The sequence below is a fragment of the Abrus precatorius genome, unplaced genomic scaffold (genome assembly GCF_003935025.1).
Source record: "Abrus precatorius isolate BTA unplaced genomic scaffold, Abrus_2018 Scaffold9, whole genome shotgun sequence".
In the NCBI taxonomy this organism is placed as follows: Eukaryota; Viridiplantae; Streptophyta; class Magnoliopsida; order Fabales; family Fabaceae; genus Abrus; species Abrus precatorius.
The window spans coordinates 27,714,347-27,739,649 of NW_020874439.1; the positions used below are offsets into that span (position 1 = coordinate 27,714,347).

At 31.7% G+C, this 25,303-nt stretch overlaps 3 protein-coding genes across 5 annotated transcripts; all 3 read right to left on the reverse strand.

Moving 5' to 3' along the window:
* Positions 1-528: 528 nt before the first annotated feature.
* On the reverse strand, positions 529-7,027 carry LOC113849361 (protein FIZZY-RELATED 2-like). The gene is made up of 10 exons (XM_027479224.1): positions 6,310-7,027; positions 6,109-6,231; positions 5,824-5,928; positions 3,147-3,326; positions 2,954-3,016; positions 2,657-2,851; positions 1,898-1,999; positions 1,743-1,805; positions 1,551-1,619; positions 529-1,173 (listed from the first exon to the last, which is right to left on the reverse strand). The coding sequence occupies exons 1-10, from the start codon at positions 6,772-6,774 to the stop codon at positions 1,120-1,122; spliced, it is 1,419 nt and encodes a 472-aa protein (XP_027335025.1). The 5' UTR covers positions 6,775-7,027; the 3' UTR covers positions 529-1,119.
* A 5,713-nt stretch (positions 7,028-12,740) lies between these two features.
* On the reverse strand, positions 12,741-13,900 carry LOC113849084 (putative expansin-A30). The gene is made up of 3 exons (XM_027478688.1): positions 13,738-13,900; positions 13,287-13,602; positions 12,741-13,066 (listed from the first exon to the last, which is right to left on the reverse strand). Exons 1-3 carry the CDS (start codon positions 13,898-13,900, stop codon positions 12,754-12,756), a joined length of 792 nt encoding a protein of 263 aa, XP_027334489.1. The 3' UTR covers positions 12,741-12,753.
* Positions 13,901-16,448: 2,548 nt separating this feature from the next.
* LOC113849082 (PGR5-like protein 1A, chloroplastic) lies at positions 16,449-20,590 on the reverse strand. 3 transcript variants are annotated; one of them, XM_027478686.1, is made up of 11 exons: positions 20,131-20,590; positions 19,913-20,034; positions 19,655-19,751; positions 19,439-19,539; positions 19,070-19,126; positions 18,631-18,707; positions 18,144-18,195; positions 17,494-17,604; positions 17,323-17,420; positions 17,121-17,196; positions 16,449-16,796 (listed from the first exon to the last, which is right to left on the reverse strand). In XM_027478686.1, exons 1-10 carry the CDS (start codon positions 20,327-20,329, stop codon positions 17,127-17,129), a joined length of 984 nt encoding a protein of 327 aa, XP_027334487.1. In that variant the 5' UTR covers positions 20,330-20,590; the 3' UTR covers positions 16,449-16,796; positions 17,121-17,126. The 3 variants fall into 3 exon arrangements, 2 of the variants coding, with proteins under 2 accessions (XP_027334487.1, XP_027334488.1); XR_003502068.1 differs by having other exon boundaries at positions 16,493-16,796; positions 17,009-17,196; positions 20,131-20,494; XM_027478687.1 differs by having other exon boundaries at positions 16,493-16,796; positions 17,110-17,196; positions 20,131-20,494.
* Between the last annotated feature and the right edge of the window lie 4,713 nt (positions 20,591-25,303).

The window sequence follows — 25,303 nt, forward strand, 5'->3', positions numbered from 1 at the left end:
CTATCAAAAACTTTACGTTTTTTAAAAAATTAAATAAAATTTTCTATTATTAAACTAATAAATATTTTTCTTTATATTAAATATTTTCTTTTATTTCTTAGTCAATAACATAAAACCACCAGTTAGCATCTACCTTTAGGTAATTAAAAAGATTAATGAACTAATATATTCAAAACAGTCATTAAGGAGAATTATAATTTTTACCAAATCGTCATACTAAATACTAGATAAGTAGAGTAACTTAAAAATAAATAAATCAATTATCATCAATAGAAATGGCCAACATGATGTCCAATCGCCATTTTAGGTTCAATTCCCTTATTTAAATCATTAAAAAATTAATCCGGTATGTAACCATATATTATTATTTTCATTTCTTATTTATTTTATATAAATACACATAAAAATACACTTCAGTTTTTAGACACTTTAAAATGTCCCCACTAGTGTTTTAAAAGTTATTTTAGTTTAGGTTCATAATGGGTAGAAAGCTCCCCCAAGAATGATTCGGTCCAAACAAAAATGTAAATTAATACTTGTGGTTCAATTTGTACATACTCTTGCATGAGTAGTAGACCATAAGTTTAGAGGATAGAATCGACACCTGTTCAAGAAAAACTTCATGAAATAATCAGAACTAATAAAGACATGGTAAAATGGGAAGAACGCATCAACCCTCCTAAGAAAAGAATAATTATATACAACGGCTGTTACAAGCTAGCTAAGGATGTTTTTTTTTTTTTCTGAGGACCCATCTTTAAATATATGACGCAGGAGAGCGCTATTGAAAAGAACCAAAAAGGAGAGGGAGAGGGAGAGGGGAAAAAAACTTGGCTACAACATTAACACATATAAATCTAAGAGGGATAATAACATGACCCTTTCTTCAAAATGAAATGAGACTCGAAATGAATCGCATGAACATGTATCATTGGCAGCCATATTATAACTTCTATAGTTTTCTGCAATGCTCTCTAACTGGTAAAGCGTGCCGTTGTGATGGTAATTTTCACATGCTAAGTTTTCCCACCGTGGTGTTCTGTGTTCTGAAATTTCTTTCTGCACAGCCACGCAAACTTTGAAATAGGCAATATGATTGAATCAAAAGACCAGGAGCAATCACCTAATAATAGTTCTTCCAAGCGATGATGCTCCAATTTCACTGTCAGTATTCTGCAGCAATGGTCGCATCCAGTTTGTCAATCATTATCATATAAACATGAAACAAACCAAAAGATCATTTGTTACTTATATATACACTATCTTTACACACGAAATGGTGTTATCTGCACATACATTTCGGGAAACCAACTATCAAACCGATTTAATCACTTTACTGAGGTTGGTAGGGGTTACTAGTTGATTATTGATTAACCATCTAACAAACATAACTAACCAAAATATATAACTGGGGAATAACAAGGGATTGGCATAAAAATTGTCATTTGAATTTGCAGTTATCTGCTCGTGTAATATTGGTTAAATCAGTTTAAATAATAAAAGGCTTTGGACAGCACAGATTTTTTCTCCATCTCTCGTGAAAAATTTACCTGTGATTTAGGGGAAGGGAATACATTCCAGAACCTTAGGGTTTCGTCTCCAGCTCCAGTAACAATAGTCTGAAACAGTAGAAGCCATCATAACCAGCACATAGCATGGATGATAAAAAAATATATAATATTCTTAATCATAGACACTGAGTAATATAGAAAGAGGAAGAGTTGAAAGAAGGACTGAAATACCTGACCATCTGGAGAAATGGCAAGATAAAGAACTCTATATGTATGGCCAGTAAGAGTGGCCAACTGCATCAAATGACAAAAAAATGATGGTAAATCAATGTTCAAATTAAGAAAAAATAAAATAGATACTCCTTATCACGGTAGACATTGGGTACCTTTGACATGGTGGGGTATCTCCAAACAATTATCTGATTCTGGGAGTAGCCATGTGTGCTTACCACTTCATTGACATTTTTTGACCATACAAGATTGCAAACCTGTCGTATATAAAGGTTGAACATCATTTTATTTGTTAAGAAATAGAAAAGGCATAGCAGGAAGACCATTTTTATCCTTCTCTCAATATTGACGAGGCAAAAGCCACAGATACTAAATCTAAAGTGGAAAGGAAAATTTGGGGATGTTAAACTGGCCATAACCAATATGCAGAAACTGATTAAATGTCTCACGGTAAAATCCAGATTACTCAATTGCCACACCTCCCCCCCTCCCTTCAAAAAAAAAAAAAAAAGTGGAAAGGAAAAATGTTTTGTGAATAAGCATCCACTCTTATTTTTCAACAATAACTATGATGATTGCACAGAGAGGACAGGACCATCTTGAGGTCCAATGTTGCTGTACCATGCCCTTTTCTAATCGTTTCTTGAACCGCTCTATCATTTTCCAATTCATTTCGAATTATTTTTCAAGTTCTTTTGCATAATTTTCATTTTCCATTTTGTAGATTGGTTCAGCAGCTTGTTGTTCTGCATGCTTTAAATGTTTACTGAAATTACCCTTCAGCAAAACGAACACACTCCTTTTAGCAACTAGTCAACAACTGTGTTGAACCAACTAACAACTGTGTAAAAGCAAATATCAAAATGTAGTGAATTTGATGTAAGGGTGCCAACATGATAAGGAAGTTACTTTACCTGACTTCCAGTGTCTATACAGCTTAAGTGTGAGTTTGTGGTTGTATTCCAGAAACGTATACATCGATCTGCAGTTCCTCCCCCAGATGCAAGAAGTCCATGAAGATGAGGAGACCATGCAATAGCTTTAACAGCTGCTGTATGCTCATAGTACTTCAGAAGAGGCTGAGTTGAATGTTGATTCCAAACAAACAACTGCAAACACATGAAATAAATTATTACATAAGCAGAAGAAGTAAAGGATAACAGAGCAGTTGGATATAGTTCAGAACAATGTTCAAGTTTGCAGTTGCATACTCTGTTGTCATTTCCTCCAGATGCCAACTCACGATTATCATATGACCACTTCAGTCCACAAACCTTTGAAAAACCAGAAAGGAAAATAAAAAATCAAAATCTTGCTGAATACCATGTACAGTAGATTGAAGCAAGCTTGACAGTTTACCAATAAAATAAAGATAAAGCTGGAGGAAATAAAAGCAAGCCTGACCTCTGATTTGTGCCCTGATAGTTTACTAACAAAATCTTCTTGCGCACGTATATCTCGTTGATAAATATTCTTATCCCTGCCACCAGAAGACAAAAGAGATGAACTCCAGGCCAAGGCCCCAACACGTAAACGATGACCCTCCATTGATCTTATCTTCTTGCATCGAGATGCATCCCAAATCTACATGGATAATAATTAGGGCCAAATGTGGGTTAATTTGTCATATAGTATCAGAGGACACAAAGGTTCATGAAAGAAAGAATAAAGTGATCTTAGCAAGTTCCAGGGATTCAATGGGAAGAAAAAGACATCTTGGTCATGGAAAACAGAGAAGCAGAGATCAACTTGACACCCTGTTTTCTTGGGGAAGTCAGTCTCGAGGACAATGATTAAGGTAGAAATGATGCACTATCTAACTTAAAAGGAAAACTGAGTAGCCTATATATACCCAGAACCAATTTTGCTCAGGAACAAGTTCTTGCCATCTACTTTTTCGCACACTTGAGGGCAAACAGCTATGGATTATGGAACCAAAGTAAAATTCAATTAAGCAAGCAAATTAATTTTCTATATTAAAAGTAACATGACATGCTTATGGACTATATCAATACATAACTATCAAACCAAAGGAATTCAAAACACTGTCATTCTTAGGTTATGTTTCCTAGATCTAGCAGAACCCCAGAAAGGCAGTGTTAAGAAGACTAGAAATACAAATACACAAACTGACAAAGTTTTTCAGCATAAATATGATAGAACCAAAAACTTAATCAATCCATTTAGTACATCACTTGCTGACACAAGCATGACCTTCATTAGCTAGCTGTGACACAACTCCCATTCCTAGTAGAGGAGCCTCTCCCCTCTTATCGCCTGGCTCCTAGGGAGTGTTCTAGTCCACATCAATTAGCATCAAAGTACCGAGTGCTCTTTCTAAACTGATGGGGTTGACATAGATGAGTCCCATATCAATCAGGTACTCACTTTTATAGTGAACGGTCTTCCCCTCTATCAACTTTACTTTTCCGAGTGGTTTAACTATATTTTTTTTACTTTTGTTGCATTTATTGTATTCAGTGAATGATTCATTCAATTATATGAATAGCAGCATCCAATATTTGCACAAGTACATCAATGCCAACTCAGAATGTCAACCACATAACCTAATGTTAGAAAGTAAATCCAATTTAATCAATAGTATTATGGCCTAATCATATGTTGAGCATCAATTCTGTTTAAAACAAATGTAATGGAATCAAATAAAATGAAAATAAGGAGAAGGACCCGTCTGATCCCTTTTTTGAGTGTGGTATAATCAAATCAGTTTTAAAATAGATTCAAGTTCATGGTGAAACCCATACATGGCAACTTATCCATCATCAAGGCATAATTAAAAATTATAAATATGTAAATATTATAAATTCAATGATGGATGAGCTACAAATATAGTGTTCACCATGAACCCAAGTCTAGAATAACATAACTCTTATGATCAAGGAAGGAAAGAATGATATGATGCATATAATAGTCAATAGAACAAGACAAGACATGACACAACACAAGACGACAAGCACTAAGCAACACAAGTACATAACAAGGTCTATAATACAAGGATTTGGCATGGGATAAATATATGTATGTGTGTATATATATATATATATATATATATATATATATATATATATGAAAAACTATATTGATAAACACATTTGCTTGTCCAAACATGAAAACATCAATAAATGTATTAAAATATACCCAACTATGCCTGGTATGTGCTAAAACATTTATAAGGTATCTAAGCATCTATGCTTCATCAAAAAGGAAGCAAAGGGAGTGATCCTTTCCCCAAGAAGCATTTGAACTAAACCTTTTAAGAATGAAAAGAGGGGAAACAAAAACGATATTACTGAAATTTTCTTAACTTCCAATTTAATACATCCTCAATAAAAGAAATTAAAACAATTTTTAAAATGGAAATTGTACAGAAAATCTTTAATTTTTATCCAAACTAAAGCCAAACAAGCATATCTATACTCATTATTTTTCTAAGAAGAACCATCAAATCAAGGAAAAAATAATCAAAATATTTTCAATTATTTTTCATTCATTAATGACTGTTAAAATATTTTTCATTCCATCCTGTATAATCAAGACGGATAAACAGTTAGTAATGGCAAGCGATTTGATACTTGTCCCCTTCTTAAACCTAAGAATCTACCCAGGAAGCTCTCTGTTCCCCAGAAAGGCTTGGATCACCAACAAGATGTCTAAACTAATTGACCACCATTTGCAGCTATCTTCAATCGCTTCCCATCTACTCTAGCAAGTTCTTATTAACTACATGCTATTCTTTTTTCTCTCCAACCTAAATGAAGGGCAGCATCGTCATCTTTACACTTTACCCCAATGCTCCCTCCTTTTTGCTACTTTTCTTTCTTAGATTTTGCAGACAGTATGCTTAGTGCTTGCCAAATAAATCCAGGTTTCAGGATCAACAAAAGTTGCTGATCTACGATACTACAATGCTGAATGGTTATATCTCTGGTCTAGGGCGATGGCTTTTTTCACATGTTATTGCATTCCCACGCACGCCAATATTTATGAGTACCCATCAAATACACCCCACGATATGAACCAGTAAACGTGCCTGAGATGTGATCAGCATGTACACTCTTACCTGAACTTTACCATTGCTAGTTCCAACAGCAAGGTGTGTACCACGCTGAGCCCAACCAACTGAACAAACGCAGTCATCAATCCCCAAGTCACATAATTTAGTAACCTGCACGCAGCACATCAAGATGGAAGGGAATCACATAAGAAGAATCTTCAATTTGCATAACCGAACACCACACCGGTTACCTCACATCACAACCACAGAGAAATCTAAGTTCCGAAATCAAACACATGCATTTCTTTTCCCCAAATCAAATCCAAACAAAAAGAAAGAAACAAAACTCACCTTGCTGCTACAAGCATTCCAGAGATAAACACAGTTACCAAGACCAACAGCCAACACATTATTCGAAGACCAATCCACCAGATTCAGATAGAAATCATCTTGCAGCGCAGGTGCATCCAGAACCTACCACACACAACACAATCTCCATAAACAGAAAAAATTAAATTAACTTAAAATTAAACTAAATTCAATTCAATTCACCTTAAAAGGCGACCTTGGAACCTTCCTCGGAGCCTTGACCGGGCTGTGATTAACGCCAAGAACCACATCGTCGCTCATAAACGGCGAAAGCGAGTCCATGGACTGGCGAGTCTCGGTCTTGTACCGGAAAATATTCCAGCTAGGAAGCATCATTGCCGGCAAAGGCGTTTTCTCCGGCGTGAGGGGCGGCGCGACGCCGGCGACGTCGGCTCCGAACAAGGCGGTGCGCAAGAGCGTGGTGTAGGCGCTGGAGGTGTCGTCACGGCCCTCAGGAGGCGCGGAAATGTCGAAGAGAGCAAATTTGGAGGCAGATCTGCTAGGAATGAACCGGTCGGAGTAGATTGTTCTAGAAGGTGAGGTGTAATGGTTGGAGTTGATCATGCGGTCTACGTGTCGGAGAGACGCCGCCACGTTTCCCGACGCGGCGGCGGGAGGAAGATTCAGGTGACCGGATGAGTCGTTCATGATTCCGGTAACACGATCTGAGAAACTGTGGCGGAGGCTGTTAATTTTCCCGGGAAAATCCAGTAAAAGTTGCAGCTATTTTATGTTTGTTTTTTTATTTTTAAGCGGTTTTAGCTGCCTCGGCTTTCGTGCTCACTCGCTCACTCTGGATCGTGGACCCCTCTATCCTCCCTCTTGGCTCCACCACCGGTCGTTGTGTTCTTCCTTCCTCCTCTTCTTATACACTTTTGCAGGCAAGAAGGGATATCATACTCACTCAATTTCCTGGATTCTTTTTTTATTATTAAAGATGTATTAATTTACCAGTGTCACTCCTCGCTTCACCTAAAATTAATAGCTTAATGTTGTATAATTTGCATGTTTTTGTACAAGATTATGCTTAATTACTTTTTAGCATGTCAAGATCTACATTTTGCTAAAGATAAATTTTAATTTTCATTTAATATAAAGTGCTTAAGGATCACAGTGGATAGGACACCAGGATATCTAGGATCGCATCGCGTTAATAAAAAGACTTGGGCTCATTAAAAAAGAGTTATACGAGTTTACGAATGAAGAAAAATCATATAATCTTTTGTTTAAGCTACTTAAAATATAATAATTTAAATATATTCTAAAAAGTTGCTTTGTTATCCAATCGTATACGATTACAAATTATAAAAATAAAATTGGCATGCCTCATAAGTATCTTCTATTTAGATATGTTTATAAAGATCCTTTAATACTTTTTATGAATGTAAATACAAAAATATTTATATTTAAATAATAGCTATTAATTATTAAAAATCTAGAAAATCTTCTAATATATTTAATCATGGCCAACAGCTATTACTTTGGCATCCATCTTTTTGTTTTTCTTGGCGTTGAAATGGTATTGAGTTTTCAGGCGCACATCTTTTTGTTTTTCATGCTGTTGTTATCGAAATGAGTTTTTATGCGCTTTATTAGCTGCTGGCTGCTGCTTATAAATAACTCCATGGCCGGTCAGAGAGGGTAAAAGGTTATAATGATTTTAGACTCCCCATTTTATTAAGCTTAAAATATTATTTATTAATAATATTTGCATTCATTATTTTTTTTAAAATTATCAATTAATTAGATAATTAAGCATAAATAGTTTTCTCATAAAAAAAATAGGGCTCACCTTACAACGATGCACTCTTAATTAATCATCATCTTACTAATTGTTCTTCTTTCTATCATATTAATTCTTATTAAAATACATTTCATCTAATTAATTAGTTTATAATTAAAAATTAGAATAAATCAAAGTCATAAAATATGCTATTATAAAATGTTAATTACTTATACAATAATTTAATAAACAAGCTTATATATATATATATATATATATATATAATGCACTTTAAATAATATAATAATAATTTTAATTATTTTTAAAAAACTTATCTTTACTCTTTAATTAAAAAGCATCTCATCTGAAAATTCACTTTAAAACTAAATATACATTAAGAAGACCGTAATAACTCCTCCAATGAACTACATCACTTCAGATGTCCACATCCCTTCCTTTGTGCTTATACTTATGTAACAATTTTTTTTTTTAAAAGACACTTAATTAAGTAATAACGTGAAATTGAAAAAAAAATAAAATACATCATTTAACGTAATTCTTCCCGATCTTTTCATAGTGGTTAAACAACGTTGTTTACATGAGTTAGAAGGAGCTCCATCATGCCTATTTGTCTTCATGGTTAAAAGAATGAAGTATTTCCATGCGAAAATAAGAGCTGGAATTTCTCACTAACAGAATTTCAGAGCAAGTTAATTTGAGGTTATTAAGAATGAATTTTTTAACCATGTCCAAAGAAAAAATGAAAATTTATGTATGATAATTTTTTATTACAAAATACATAATATTTATCGAATTTAATATATTAATAAAATCAACTATTATAATTTTTAATAAAAACTATTATTAATTATTTTCTTATCATGTTAGAAATGTCGCTGAAAAAAAAATTATCTAGATTAATTTATAAAAATAAAAACTTACACCATATTTAAAGTACCTTTTAAAAATATAAAAATAGTAATTTAAAAATATGTTTTATGTTTTATGTTTAACTAGATAGATCCTTAAATCTTAATTCTCTAATTATCTACTTCACTTTTTTTTGTTTAGTTTATAAGGTTTACCGGTTCTCTCCGTGCGCGTTGACATAAAACCTTTATGTAGAAATGCTCAGTTTCTTAGACCAAATAAAAAAATATATGCTCAGTTTTAGGTTCATAAAAATGCTAAATTTAAATGCAGTCAATCGTTTTTATTAGGAGTATGGGTTAAGTTGAATTTACTTGAAGTTAAATTTAGTAAGTTGAGTTAAATTAGATCTGTCAAGAAAATTTAATTAACTTAATTCAAATTAATCCAACCGAATTTAAGTTAAATCAAATCTGGTAATCGGGATATTATATGTTTTGGTTTTATGAAGATAATATTTTAAAAATAAAATAAATCCACATCACGCATATATGTATTAAAAATTTCAAATAATATTAATAAGAAACCAAAATAAAATAAAACGAATAGAAAGAAGAGGAAAAAATGTAAAGCAATAATTTATTTGTTCGTCAAATTTAATAATGTGCAATCCAATAGCCTGATCCAATCATGAGTAGGTTATACTCTTTATAATGCGATTAACTTCATGCTTGTTGAGTTGAACTGAGTCGAATCAATCGAGTTTATGTGAACGAGATTAGATCTACGATACCCCCCAAGTTTTGATATGGCAATGATGTTTGGTTTCCGTCATTTAATTTATAATATTAAAAAGAAAATCAATCATTAGAAATAATAAACTATGTTTAATAACAAAACATCATAGTAATAAAAAAAATGCAAGAAAAAAAAAAGAGAATTTAAAGTAGTGAATAATAATAATAATAATAATAATAATAGATGTTAATTTAAAGAAAAGTGATTCAAGCCAAGTGAAGTAAAGACAACATTTTACACGTTTGAATCTTTACTTTTCTCTTTAAAGTGAAATAGATATAAATTTTTTTATTATTTTTAGTCTAATAAATTGCTCTGCTTTAAAATAGGAAATCATTTTTCAGAAAATTTAGTTAACCAAAAATAAATTATTAAATAAGTAATTCGAAATTTTATTTTAAAATATATGGGTGTGAAAAAATAATTTAAGAAAGATTATAACTTTTTAATGTATAACTGTACCTAAGATGTTAATATTTCACATATCAAATGCGATGATGTTATTAATAGAAACAAAATGGTGTGGAAGTGATATTGTTAAAAATAGTTCATACTCAACAATCATGGCACGTTTATGTAAAGAAGTGGTCATTGATACTTGTTCACAACCGATCCAGTATACTCAAAACGTATAAAGAATATTAAAGTTTGTCCTCACATTACATCTCTCACATGGGATTTTTCAAAGTTTGCTAAATTTATTGAAGATGTTCTGTTATTTAAAGCGTAATATAACAAAATAAGAAATTGATAGATATAAAATATGATGCGAAATGTGCAATGATGAAAAAATGCAATGAACATCAGTGTGGCATCTTCATGTGATATTTGGTACATATCGTAAGTATTTTATTTTTTGTTCTTTTATTAAGTCGGAGGTAAGTGATTGTTATAGTATTTCTTCTTTATCTAGTATCTTCTTCTTCTTTTATGCTCGTAGGAAAGCATTCTAAAGGCAAAAATAAAAATAAGTTAAATTGACGGTTATGCCATACTATTAATGGTTTTTGAATAGATATATTCAATTACCCTTGTAGTACAAAGATTATACTATTATTTATGTAAATGAAAAATAATATCTTTAATTTACGAGTATTATTGAGATTGAAAATATATAGTTTATTAATATTTTTAATTGTTTATATTAAGTTTTTCACTTGAAGTCTTGTATTTTGATTAACCAAAAATATAATAAAAGTTAATTTAAATAATTAAAATTATATAAAAACTAAAAATAGAAATAAGTAAAATATAAAATATAGCACAATAAATGGTGTCATGGTTTGGAGCAGACAGGTAGCAGTGAAGTCCAGCCCAATCTGCCAACTGCGTGGTAAGAAAACAACAAGGTCCAGCTTACGTTCCAAGATTCGAAATAGGTATTCTCTATTTTGTATTTACATACTCCAAAACTAAACCAGATTTGGATTTTTTTGCCCCCTCTTTTCAAGGCCAGATTTAGATCTTTTCAGTAACATGGTAGCAATAAATTTCCATATACATTACAAAGCCAAATTATTTTGTATTCTTTTTATCATTTTTAAATTTAAAAAAAGACCAAATTTAGTATGCCTCCTAGTTAATGATATCTTTCATTATTAGCAATTTTATTCTGTCACAAGAAAATTAGTAGACTGAATTTTATTTTCATTCAATCTTCATCAGTATAACTTTTTTCCACTATTATTTAATAATGTATCAATACATTATTATAAAATGTTAGATTTTTTTTGGAAAATAACTATGATTGTCAAATTTTTAAATATTTTGATAATGCATTATCAAATAATAAATGTAAAAAAATACTATGTTTAAATTAAATTCTTATAATTTTATAATATATAAAGGTCGAGTTTGGATAATTTTCTTAATTAGTACTTATAATAATAAAAAAATTAAGTGCTAAGATAAATTTTAATTTATAATTTCTTCTATTTTGGTAAAAACTTTCTTATTTAACTTTTTAAAGACTTCAAAAATATAAATTGTTTTTAATTCATAAAAAAAGTTTTATTTATTTTTTTATATTAATTTTTTCCTTTAAATACTTATCTAAAAATTTACCAGGATAGGATTAGTAGTGAGTGACTTGGATAGCGTGCGTGCATGAGATTAAAACCGTTGTACTAAAGAAAGGAATTCAGGTAAAATTAATGTTTTGTTTATTTGATACAAAGTAATCTGTTGAGTAAGTTTTAACTTGAATTTGAATTTGGAATATGAATCTTTTACTTGTTTATCATATATGAACGTGTAACAATAATTTATTTATTGTTTCAAATAAATATTGATAAATCACGCCTATTCAATACCCATAAAGAAAGAGATAAATACAATATTTTTACATTATAAAATATGTGAAAATTTAACATGATAAAAAATCATGTAAAATATTAATATCAAAGTATCTATTTTCTATAAGTTTAGTTAGTTAGATTTTTCAATTGAAAACAAACTAATTGATTATCAATATAAGAAAATAAAGTATTTGTTTGATTTTACATTAAAAAATTCATAAATATGAATTCAACATAAAAACTAATGTAAATTAATGACTAGTAAGTCAAAATCAAACACGCACTAATTGATTTCACCTGTATAACCTTTTTATCAAAATGCAAATCAAACAACAGAAAACAATATTGCAAAGAATCAATTTGATCTTTTTAAGACAAATTTTAGACATCACGCTTTAAGTATGTTTGTGATAATTTTTTTATTATAAATTCAGAATTCACACTTTAATATATATATATATATATATATATATATATATTGATAAAGTAAAATTTCAATTTTAATAAAAATATTACAAATATCTAATATATAAAACTTAAGATTTATCCTTGATTTAATCTTGACTTTCAATACGAGAAAACTAATTGGTTTTACCATACCAATAACCTTTTTATCAAAATGAAATCAAACGAAGAGTAAGACGTGAGAGCCAATAAATAGAGATTTGCTAGTTTTATACAGCTACCGCACATGTTTATGAGTAAATCAAATTAATTATTTTAAATTTTGAATGATTCTAAATAGAATATATATTTAACCAATACTGGAAAGGTTGAGTGACAAATTCCCATTGTTCCAACATGTGTAAAATTGAAGTTCAGTAGGAAGTCTCTTGACAATGGCCATTTGCATCGCTTGTGGAAAATTGATCACAAAAGATTAAAAATAACAAGTAAATGAAAAGGAGAGGCATGAGAGTGAGAAGTTATGTAGTGCTTTTAACTGAAGTTGATATCGGTGGAATAAGTTAGTCCAACGCCCCAGTTGGCAGGAGCAACATTCCATGCTATTATAGTTTCTTTGGTTGTGTAGGAAGTAACCTTGAAAGAGAGAGCTTGGCCATTCAATGTAGCAAATACTTGGTAAGAAGCACCCCAATTGTGGCTCATGCTAATCCAATCTGTTCCACTTCCTTTCACCCACATGTTGGCAATATCTCCTCCACCTCCCACATTCATCACATACACCAATAGCCAATACCCATTTCCTTGGAAAGAGAATCGAAGCCCTCCACTCCTTACACAAGGCACTCTGAGAAATAATCATTTAACAAATCACATTGTCAGAGATCATTAGAGATACACATACTAACATGATTATTTAGAATAAGGGGAATTTGATATCTACACGCCACTTTTGTAAATACATGAATCCAATTCTTAAAGTAACCAATCTCTATAAAACAATTGTGCAAGAAAGATTTGATGTTATTATATTCTTTATATGGTAAATAAACTTTTTCTTAAATCACCTGCGGTACATAACAGGAACAATGCCAGCTTCCCAGTGTGCAATTTTCATGAATGCGGGCTTGGACATGTCAAAATGTGCACGCGGGGGGTTGCACCAACCTCCATCATTAGAGGCCTCAGCCCAATTAGGAGGGCAAAGATTGGTGGCAGTCACAGTGGCGTAAGGCACGTTGGAGTAGCATGCACTCGACTGGACACATTGTATCTGATAACAAGCCCCACATGCATACCCATTGTTGAACAATGTTGAGCTCAAAGCCGCTGTATCTGTCCCGTACCCGTTCAGGAACAAATTTCCATACCCACATGCTCCTCCTTTGATTAGGTCCATCCAATTTTTTAATCACGATATAAAAAAAAGGCATGTTAATACAAAGTAACATAACATTGATTAGGCTTTTACATCAATTTTTCGGAATGGTTTATTAATAAGGAACTGTGACAACATACCCATGGTGGCTGAAGCAGTCTCATCACCATAAAATGTGGCATGGGCTTGAGTCCATTGACTGGGCTGAAATACACCCGCTACTAATGCTGCCTTTCCAATGATTGTGAACATCCATGTAAATGCAATCAACAAGAAGCTACAAGAATGATGAATTGTAGCCATTGTAAAGATTTTGGATTGCTGCTAGATGCTTATAGACTTGTACATGTATCCTTATATATATGTAAGGTCAGATTCCAATAGCACGTCGGTAATTGAAATTTTTTTGCCTTAGTGATCCGCACGAAGATAACGTCTCTAATCTCTCAAGTCAAAATGATTACCCCTTTTTATTTGTTGCCTCGAAACAATATTGCTACCCAATGATGTAGGAATTGATCGGGATTATATTATCCCGGATTTTCTTAGATCAGTGAAAAACGTGCGAACATGTTTGCTGGGTCTTGTCCTTCATTTCATCCACCTAGCAGCAATTAGTAATTTCGTTCATTCTCATAATAATTATTCCTTCAGCTCAGACCCGGCTCCCAAGGTAATTTAGAAGCGAGATCGTCAAGACCCAAGCTTAAAAGGAGTCCAAAATAATCATGTTTTGCTTTCACATTAAAAAAAAAAATCAGCTCTTAATTACACAGTTAGAAAAAAAATAAAAAAAATAAAAAAACTAATAACTTCTTAGGATTTCACTTGTCATAAATGTATTTCATTCTTTAACTTATTGAGATTCAAAATTTTATTTAATTTTTAAATTTTACTTTTCTTAGTATTAAAATTCATAAATAATTTTAGTTTTCTCTAAAAAATTAACCAGTTCTTTAATTTGTCAAATCTGCATATTATAATTTAAATATTTTGATCGTTTATAAATTTTTTTTTACAATCTCAGTTAAAACTTATCTAAGGTCAATGTTATAAAAACGATTAAATGTTCTTGTAATTTTATCGATTGAGAAAGAATTTTTAAAAATATTAATGTTAATATTATTATTAATGATTTTACATATCAGAATACCAATAGAACCTATTTTTTATTTTTATAGTTGATTATAAAATAAAAATTGTTTAAATGAAAGAATATTTTCTTTTTATAATTTTATTAAAAAATTGTATTCTTTTTAAAAAAATATTATTTTAATAGAATTATTAACATGTATTTTTATTTTATTTTATTATATTCTCTAATTTTTTTTAAAAGCAACCCTAATTTTCTATTCCCCTGGGGCTCAAGAAGGTCAAGAACTGAACTGCTTCAGCTTCAAGGTTGTTAGTAGTTGAATTTTGCATATGCAGAATCAAAGTTACTGCTGGGGTTATCCAGCAAGTCCACACTTTGGACTAAGAGCGCAATGAACAAATGTTTCGGTGTTGGACGATGATTAAGTACATCCGAGGATAGTGGGAACACTTTAAGCCTTAAAACTAGTTATTTGTTACTGAAAAGAATTAATGTATTAGTACTTCAACTTCTAGTGATGGATATCCAATAAGTGCATCCCCTTCAATCTTAACTTATTTGTTATTTTGAAAAATTATTACATACAGAAGGAATTTGGCTTTCCATAAACATCTAATCCTGAATTAATATCAAGATTCGTGTGTAGGGAAAATATATCGTGTCAAGAGTCTTCTCCTTCTTTCTTGATCTTTAGAAACACTGAAATTTCACTATTTTTTATATTCATTTTTAAAATTTAAAATAAGTTGGATTTTTCACAATTAAAAGTGAAATAAAGATAAATAATTCTCAAGCCAAATAGATTCCCAAAATATTGTTAACTACTTAAGGAACGAATAAATAATTTTTAATTAAATTTTTTTAAAAAAATACATTAAGAATTATGTTAAATATTAATAATATTTTAATTTTTTTTTACTTAAGGTTGTTTTTAGATAAGACATTTAAAATTCTAGAAAATATAAAAGTAATAAATAAAGGATGCTTAGAGTAGACTCAGGTATGAAAAGAGTCATGAATGATAAATATAAAAAGTTGAGTATAATAGAGATAAATTTAAATTCTCTCTAAAAAAAAGTTATTTAAATTTTTTTCTATTAGACATAAAAAATATCTAGTTAAAATTTTATAATATTTTAAAATTACTTTTTCTTATTATTTAAATATATAAATTGTTAGAATTTTAAAATTTTCTATCCAAACGCAACGTTAATTTCTTTATTAATATTCTTTTAACATTTGCCAAAGTTTTAAACTCAAGTGGAGTGGCAAAGATTTCAAAGAATTGATTTTCTTTTCAAAATTTTTATAACTGCTGAGCATAATTGCAACAAGTAATATTATTTCTAGGTTTATCAGCTAGATCTTACCCATATTTCTTTAATTTGTAAAACAAAAAGAGAATCTCGTTTTCTCCCTTTTTTCCTCATTCTTTTTTTCTCCCTTCAAAATAATTGAAAAGCGTGTGAATTTTAAATCTAAAAGTATACTATTGACTATTCAACTGCATAACTATCGTTCTTATCAGGTAGGCCTTCAAAACATTGATCGTTTCTGTTCATTTTCTCTAAAGCTGAAGGACTAGAATTGTTAACCACGTCTGAATACAAAGGAATTCATGTTTATTTCAACGCAACTAGTTATAATTCTTGTATTGAATTTCTATTTACAAATCTTTCAACATGTTTTCAAACTCATATTTAGACAGCCTCGTTCAATTTCAAGACTTCCAATTAATTAAATACCCGAAATAATATAGTTAATTAGCATTAATTACTTAAATATTGCCAATTTTCCTTATTGTTCTTGATATTCCTGCGGATGTAAAGGTTCTGGTCACAGTAGTGTGTGACAAATAATCCTTACGCACGTTATTTTAGATTAGACTCATCGATGGTGTTAAACACCCTCTTAGCTCAACTCTTCGAGTAGACAATCCAGTGCATGCTATACAAAGTCCATATTACTTACAAGTATACAAAGCTCATATACTTACAAGTAGGATGGTGGCACATACAGTTAAGATGACACCAATTGTGTGTGACAATGATAACAAGACTTCATGACCATTGCTGGAACAATAAATATGGTTTTCAGGTATACCTGTACGCAGACACAAATATAACATGTGAATTACTATGATTTCATTATAGACTTCCATTTGCACAATGAAAATCATGATGGATTGTGAACAAATCCTGTTTTTACTCCAATTATAATGAAGATTGGCACTCGACTCCTATTGGAGATAGAACAAATTTAATACTAAATGTTGCAAAAACAGTCCAGTTTAGAATAACTCGAGATGAAGATACCTTCAAATTTGGTTGGTGCACAAACATGTCAACACATCGAATTTGGTGGGTTCACAAACATATACGCTATGACAGACTTAGCAGAGAGTTGTAGAGTATACTAGAAATGTACCTCCACTTAGGCATTGCTTCCTTCCGGTAATGTAATCAATCTTGTACTTGAATCATATACCATTGCAGTGCCACAGCTGAGTCACAATGTTATTTCAATAGTTAAATTAATGTTATACCATAAATTAAATCAGTTTGATTTTAAGAAGGTGAATCACACGAAGCCAAAATAGTTAGTGAATCAGTTGAATTTTTATACTTACTTAGAGCATTTGACAGTGTTGCTGGAACCACCACTAGAAATTGACAGTATTGTCCCAAAGAAAGAGGTATTTTCAGTACCGCAATTTGGACAAGGACCCTTTAAAAATTAAATACGTCAGTATATAGCAGTTAATTATAACCTACATGAGATAATGTTAGTAAATTTATACCTTTAAAATCAAAAAGTCTTTTATTATGGCGCTTGTTATTGACTGAGCTATCCACACAATGAGGGGAACGGCAGCAAACCAAGTGAAAATGAAACTAAAAGGCTCTGGCAGCTGCATTCAGCAATTCATTATCTGCTATAAGTGCCTTAATTGTAATAATATAATTAGTAATCATTTACCCCAACAACATCCAGCTTACACGTTGCTATGCATTTCTTGATTTTCTTCATATCTTAGTTAATCTCTTCTTTTTTTGACTAAAGTGCCAGCTTAGAGTAAAGAGCAAGATAGGAACTACTGATGAAATTTCACAAATCTACGGATTGTTAATTTTGTTAACTTGTTGCTTGCATCTTATAAAAAATATAAACCCCTGATCCCCCCTCCCCTCACCATCAAATGGTGATCTACCATGCACTTTGCTCCCAAAAAGTTCACCCTGCATTTTTACATCTCCTTTTCCAACTAGAAGACATAAACAATCCAATAACATAAAGCTAAATTGCTTCATGACATTAAGAAGGAAATGTCCAATAAAGAGAGGAAAAGACCATAAAATCACAATTACTTTCAGAAGCGAGACATTCTGGAACCAAACTACATCCAAGTTTGCAATGCTAGATATAGATGGAAAATTGAGGGGAACATACCTCTAGCAGATATGTGATCTCAAATCCAGTCAGATCATCAAGGAAGAAGAACCTAATGATTACAGGGGGAAAAAAATTTAAAATTAAGACCAATTGCATGCAAACAGTAACTTCCATGTCAACTTGACTCACAGTAAAATCAACTCAAATAACACATTTCAATCTATCTTTTATTTAAGAAGTATAAATAACACGAAGTAAAAAAAGTCGATAATTATAAGAAAATTATAAAACATGTGGGAACAGCCTAATATGAATGCGTGGATGAATGGATACCTAAGAGTCGGCATATATTTACCATTTCTTACATTCCTTTCCGTCCCTTACTACAGCATAGTCATAATGAGTAAAACATGATTTAATCTTTCCAAAAATATATGAAAGAAAAATAGATAAATTTCTTTTATAAAGAGACCAATTGTTGACAGTAGCTGGAACTATAATTTTTCTAATAACTCAAATGAAAAATTAGAGGAAAGCAACTTACAATCCTAATGCAATCACAGTAGCTGGGACATTCAGCAGGAACATCTTTAAATAGTCCACAGATAGGTCACTGTAAACCTATAAATGAATTGTAATTAGTAAAGAATAAAGATTAAACACGGCAGAACCAAATATTCATGAATTCCAAATGCTATGCTAAAATCCTAAAGCTGAATTCTAGTAACTAAATAAGCATTTGACTTGACATGTAAAGATAATCCTATATTTCCTGTCAGTACTTGGTGATATAACTGATCTTAGTAGCTTATATCCGAATTCAAAAACAAATCTCTTAATGATGAAACAAGAAAAATTACTCCAAGAGTCCTATATTTATTATTTAATTGAAAGAATGATTTAATAAAAAACAACTGTACATGAAAAACTACAATTAACAAGTAAAACTGAAATCAGTGAACAGATTACAGATTAACGCGCACCTTTCTACTACGCAGACTGCACCTTGGACCCTCGACCACAATGTCACTCCCTTCCATCTGGAAAACAGCTTTGAGATCAGTAGAAGGAGGGGGATGTGCAGCTAATAAAACAATTCCAATTGTATTCCCAAATTTCAGTGATCAATGTACTAGAAATGATATTTCATAAAAACTTGCCAAATAAAACACGTGTTATAATATTTACCCAAAGTTTCTAACCATTGATTTGGTCTGGATGATATAGTCTTTAACTTAATTTGTTTACCACAATTATCACCGAGATATTGATCAATTCACACCAGTTAATAAAAACACCACGTACTACAAAATGTCTTTTAAATTTTCATTGATGGAAAGAAAATAGCAAACCTTTAGCCTCCGTTTCAATTCATCATACTCTTTGTCACCCATGATTGGATTTCCAGATACATAAGCCATAGAAGCTTCTAGAAATTTTTGTTCATCCGAGCCTGTACAATCAACCAATAAAGGCTAATTAAAAAAAGATAAGGTAACGTGTGTTAACCAACACAAATTCATTGACCAAAACAGCTGCAGCTACTGTGAGTGAAGTTTGCCTCATACTTAGCATGACAACGCTGCTTCCTTCCCACATGAGTTCTTCCTTGAGATTATCAAACTCTTCATTGGACATGATAGCCTTTCCCTCATAATAAAATGCCTATTGAATAAAACAAAACAAAACTCAATAACAAATTCAAATTCACAAACAAAAAATTATTTTTATTTTATGGAATCTGTAGGATCATCACCCAAAATATAAAAAGCAGCAAAATTAAAACTTTTTTTTTTGGGGGGGGGGGGGGGGGGGGGAGGGCATACTTGCAGTGCTTGAAGAAACTCTTGCTCAAGTTCACCAATTGATTTCTTCTCTTTTCCGTCTATGCTACAATATGGGAGGATTTTACTATCAACTGCATCTTCTTCAAATTCTTCAACCTTGCCTGAAAAAAATGACGCACTTGTTAAAAAATGATCAAACAATGATTTTTTTATTATTATTATTATAAAAGAAAGATATATGATGTTATTGTAAAGACCTTCTTTATCTGCAGTGGCCTTAGGGGTCAGTAGAAACAACCTGCGGCGAAGGCATAAGTGGCGGCCATTGAACTGAATGAAGTGAACACCAGAAGAAGAGGACAATGAAGAGATTGGAACCAAGGGTGTTGTCGGGGTAGGTGCAGTGCGTGGACGAGGTGATGTTAATGTGAAGGCTAGTTTGCTAGCCGTGAACATGATGGTGGTTATTGAGAATTGAAGTGGTGATGGTGGTGGCAGTGTAAGTGGGAAATTCAGGCTAGTGGTTGTTTTGTTTTATTTGGAGGGAAAAAAATGAAAGGAAAAGTGGAGAGAAGTAGCTTGAAGATAAGGTAACAAGAACGTGTGGAGGGAAATGCAACGGCTTATTCCCATTTTTTTCTCTTCTTTAGTTGTTTCATTACGTAGACAATCTCATCATATCGCTTGTTACTTTGATTCTTCTCACGTTTGTTTCTTACATGTCTGTGATGATGCGTCCACAAAAAATCTGCCATGGCCTTCGATGTGGGCTACCTGTTCTGTTGCGTTTGCTTTTCGTTCGCCACGGGTTTTCCGTCACGTAGGCAAAATGGACCCACAGAATCATAAAATAATAGAAAAATATGAGGTTACAATTGTTTTTATAATTTTATGCTTTTTTACATATTAATATGTTATCTTCAGTACGCATTACTCAAAGTCAGAAAAATTTAAATTGTATAAAAAATTAATAAATTCGAAAATTTCTTTGCATAATGTTAGAGAAACTGATTTTCATGTTTTTATATTGCTTTTTTGTTCTTTTTGTGAGATTACATTCTTGTGAAGTTAGTTTTTTTTTTTAAATTTAAAAAGATAATTTATTTTTAATATATTAAAAAAAATTATTATTTTTTATAAAGACTTCTTTATAAGTTTACAAAAATTAGCCTTCATTTTTAGTGACTTTATATAAAGAAAAACCTTTTTTTTTACGACTGTAAAAAACATGTTAAGAGTTAGTTATACTTTTTTTTTCTAGAAGCTAATAAAATAGTGAAAATTTTTATTTTTAATAAATATTAAACAAATTAAATCTTGAAAGTGATTTATTAAATAAAAGTGATTTTTTGTTAAAAAAAAGAAGAAGAACTGTGATGGAAAGTAAAGGCAACCAAAAATCTTAAATTGCAAGTAGAAGGCATGCATACTCGATAGATGAGCTCATGAAATCTTTGAGATTGTAGATAGTATTTCAAGAATGTCAATATACTAAATACGATGCAAAGACTAATATTTATAAACTTGCTAATCCACTGCCAAAATTTTAGTTTGCTGCCCCCATCATCCCCTGCCGTAATCTAAGTAACTATCCTCTATATATTTCCGAATTAATCATTGACATGTAATTTCTATTTTTTAAAAAATTTTAAACTTAATTAGGATTTGCATGGGTGGTTTGTATCCTAAGGCTTTCTTTGTATGTTATTTGTTAGGGAGAAAATAAGAAAATATTTGCATGAATCATGTATATAACATACATTTTGCTGTGATATTCATAATAATAGGAATTAGCATATTTATAATTATAGGATTAGAGTAAATTCATAGATTGTAGTTGTGCTTAAATTAGAAAAGTTGTCATATATATATATATATACACTGATTCACAAAGAAGAATAAAATGTGACACCTATCATAAATGTTAAACATTGTGTATACACTAGAATTATTTAGAAAATGATATATTTAATTAGTTAGTTGTTAGTTCTGTTGTGTTGGTTGATTGTTAGTTTTCATTAATTTTGTTAGTTACGTTGGTTTCGATGTATATATGCTTTTGATTTGTATAATTTTAAAAATGTGTAATATTTATTTTTCCAAATGTTCAATATCTAAGGACCTCTTCTCCTCTCATTATTCATGTTTTAACATGGTATCTGGAAGAATTTTCTTTTCTTTCGCATATTTCTTTTTCTTTCTTGATCAGTTTGGCATAATACTCCTTATTTATTTACTTTTTTTGTTTTTGCATCTTCATGGTGCACTATTTACTAGCTGCAGGTCTATATACTCTTTCTTCTTTCGATCATTTAGGATTGATTTTGGTCTCGCAACTTTTAACTGAGAAAAATTATCATTTATGGGGCAGAGCAATGCGCATGGTGCTCAACTCCAAAAAGAAACTAAGATTTGTTGATGGACCTATTTCAAGACTCAGTGACGATGTTGATCCTACTTTCGTTGAGACTTGGTAATGTACGAATTACATTGTAACTTATTGATTGCTCAATTCTATTTCAATAGATTTGACTGAGAGCATTATATATTGCGATAGTATTGCTGCTATGTAGTCAGATCTGAAATCTTTGTTTTCTCCATGGTAATGGACCAAAAATTTTTCAAAGAAATTGTGAAAGACAATTTGACTATTACACAATACTTTTCTAAGATCAAAACACTATGGGCTGAACTGAGTTGTTAGAAGCCTAATTTTGTATGTAATTGTGGTGGTTATAGTCCAATGCATGAATTTTTTCAACGTGAATATGTCATGTTTTCTCATGGATTTAGATAAATCTTTTTATGCTATTCGTGGATAGCTATTGGCTATGGAGCCAATTCCTAAAATCAATAAGATTTTTCACTTGTTGTTCAAGAAGAAAAACAAAGATAAGTGGTTGGATTCCAACTTATTCTTGATACTACTCAAGCTGCATTTGCTGTTAAAAACTTATTACAACTTGCCCATACTGCTAAGGTTAAGACTGGGAATAATGATGGACCATTGTGTTTACATTGTGATATATTAGGCCATATAGTGAATAAATGTTATAAACTTCATAGTTTTCCACCAGGTTATGGAAAAGATAAAGGGAAATCAATTGTTTATCAGGTCTCTAATGATCTTCAAGAGGATGTTATTGCTCCTATTGTTCCTCTAGATGATGCCAAAGCTTCCATAGCTCAGGTCCAGTACCAACATCTTGTTTCTCTGCTAAGTGCTCAACACACTACTAGAAAAGTGCTTAATACAGACGGATTTTATAGACGGATTTTAATCCGTCTGTATTACAGATGACTTTACAGACGGATTTGTGGAATAATTTTTTTTTTATTTTCTGAAAAATCCATCTGTAAATCCGTCGGTAATACAGACGGATTAAAATCCGTCTATAAAATTCGTCTGTAAAATCCATCTGTATTTAGCCCGCCTTTTGGCGCCAAACGTTATAGACAGTAATTACAGACAGATTTTTCTGTCTGTAATTTGAAAATAGGGAGAAATATTATAGCGGGAAATTACAGACGGATTTTTCCGTCTGTAAATATGGCAGTTTTAACTGACCTTTTAGGTGGCACATTACAGACGGATTTTTCCGTTTGTAAATGGGATTGACGCATTTACAGACGAAAAAAATCCATCTGTAATGTGCCACCTGAAACGCACCGTTTCATTAAACCCATTACAGACGGATTTTCCTGTCTGTAATGACTGACACCCATAAAAATTGTGTCTCCTCTTCCCCTCCACCATTATCAGAACCCCCTCTCTCTCTCTCGCTCCCCCCTCTCTCTCTCTCTAGGAGCTCAGTGATTTGGCCATTGCGAGTGATTGGAGCAACCATTTGAAAGTTTTTTTGCATCATTGTATTCTTGGTACGATACTCTAACTTTTAATCGATTTAGTTTTTTAATTTTTTATGTTTTTTAGAGACTTAAAATTTCTATGATAGAGTTGTAGGATTGGAGATTGTATGACTGGGAGGAAGGGCGTAGAGGTCCTTCTCCGAACCTGATTATTGTGTGTTGTGGATTGTTTGTTTTTGTGGAGTTTATAGAATATGCATGTTGTGGAGTTACAAGGGGATGTGCTCTAGAACGGTTTAGGATTGTGATGTGTTTATGTTTGATATATCGAATAATTTATTGTTATATAGTTTATTAGTTGATTTTAGGTGAAATTTTCATTTTTGTAAATTAATGATAAACAAATGTAAGGAAATTAACATGTATTAGGGGAAATTTTGCCAAAATTTATATTAAAAATTTCTGTAATGTATTAGGGGAGATTATGGATGAACTTTCATCGAATGATGATGAAGGTAGTCTTGAACTATCAGAGTAAATGAGGTAAAGTAAGTAAGTTTGTTAATTTACTATATTGCCATGATTATTTAATTTGAGTTATCACCAATATTATTCATATTTTAAACAAATTATAGTATTTGTCTCTAAACATATATATGGTTTGATTCTGATATGGCAGGTAAAGGTAAGAAGGGTGTTACTCAGCAAACTGATCGTGGCAACACTTCTTCACCTACCGCTCTGACTTCGACGTCCACACCAGCAATAGTGCAGACCTCCCAGGTTAGGGGACAGGAGCAATTTATCATGGTGCCCAATCCTGGGTATATTGCTCCTCCCCCTCCAGTACAGCGAGTTTCACACTCTGCACCCCCTACTACACAGGCCACACAGTCACCTGCTACACAGGGCACAGGAGATGGATCCACTGCTATCTCATCTGTAAGCGGGCAGCAGTCATCACAGACCCAGGCATCATCGAGATCGTTAGAAACTTTGAGATGGGATGGGTCCACTTGGTAAGTAATTCAATCAAACATGCCTAACATTGCGTATTTTATGTGAATGTTAGTAGTTATGTTTTATTTTATTGTGTTATCAGTTGGATACCACCATAGAAAGGTCTCCATCAGGTCACAGATACGATTAAGAAGATGTTTGATGCGCCTTACAGAAGTTTTGCAAAGGTGCCAAATGATACAAAGATGGAATGGTTCAAAGATTGGAAGGTAATAATAGTGTATTAATTTTAACTAAGTGTAATTACATATGACTGTTTGTACCTCTTCTAATGAAATTGTGTTTCTGTAGAGCAACTTCTCCATTCCCCCCAGGACGAAAAGATGATTTTCAAGGACTGGAAGAGTCGCACTACAAAGTGACTAAGACAGATGTACACTGAGGCTTGCTAGGACCCTTCTACTGCTGATTGGATCGTACTCGACTTTCTTCATGCCTTGCAGGAGTATTGGGGTACGGATGAGTTTAAAAATCTCTCTGTAAAGAACAAGACAAACATGGCATCTAATAAAGGGGGGTCACTGCATACTGGTGGGTCTACGACTTTGGCTGGCACTAAGGCGAACTTGGTATGTGATTTTAAAATTCAATTTACTCTAT

Excerpts from the sequence above, each read along its gene's own strand:
- LOC113849361 (XM_027479224.1), bottom strand. The coding sequence starts at position 6,774 with ATGAACGACTCATCCGGTCACCTGAATCTTCCTCCCGCCGCCGCGTCG. Across the intron at positions 1,806-1,897 it reads GATACCCCACCATGTCAAAG|TTGGCCACTCTTACTGGCCA; the intron begins GTACCCAATGTC and ends CATTTGATGCAG. Across the intron at positions 1,174-1,550 it reads TCCCTTCCCCTAAATCACAG|AATACTGACAGTGAAATTGG; the intron begins GTAAATTTTTCA and ends CCATTGCTGCAG.
- LOC113849084 (XM_027478688.1), bottom strand. The coding sequence starts at position 13,900 with ATGGCTACAATTCATCATTCTTGTAGCTTCTTGTTGATTGCATTTACA. Across the intron at positions 13,603-13,737 it reads GACTGCTTCAGCCACCATGG|GAGGAGCATGTGGGTATGGA; the intron begins GTATGTTGTCAC and ends ACCTAATCAAAG. Across the intron at positions 13,067-13,286 it reads GTTCCTGTTATGTACCGCAG|AGTGCCTTGTGTAAGGAGTG; the intron begins GTGATTTAAGAA and ends ATTATTTCTCAG.
- LOC113849082 (XM_027478686.1), bottom strand. The coding sequence starts at position 20,329 with ATGTTCACGGCTAGCAAACTAGCCTTCACATTAACATCACCTCGTCCA. Across the intron at positions 18,708-19,069 it reads GCAGTCTGCGTAGTAGAAAG|GTTTACAGTGACCTATCTGT; the intron begins GTGCGCGTTAAT and ends ATTCATTTATAG. Across the intron at positions 18,196-18,630 it reads ACTGTGATTGCATTAGGATT|GTTCTTCTTCCTTGATGATC; the intron begins GTAAGTTGCTTT and ends TGTAATCATTAG.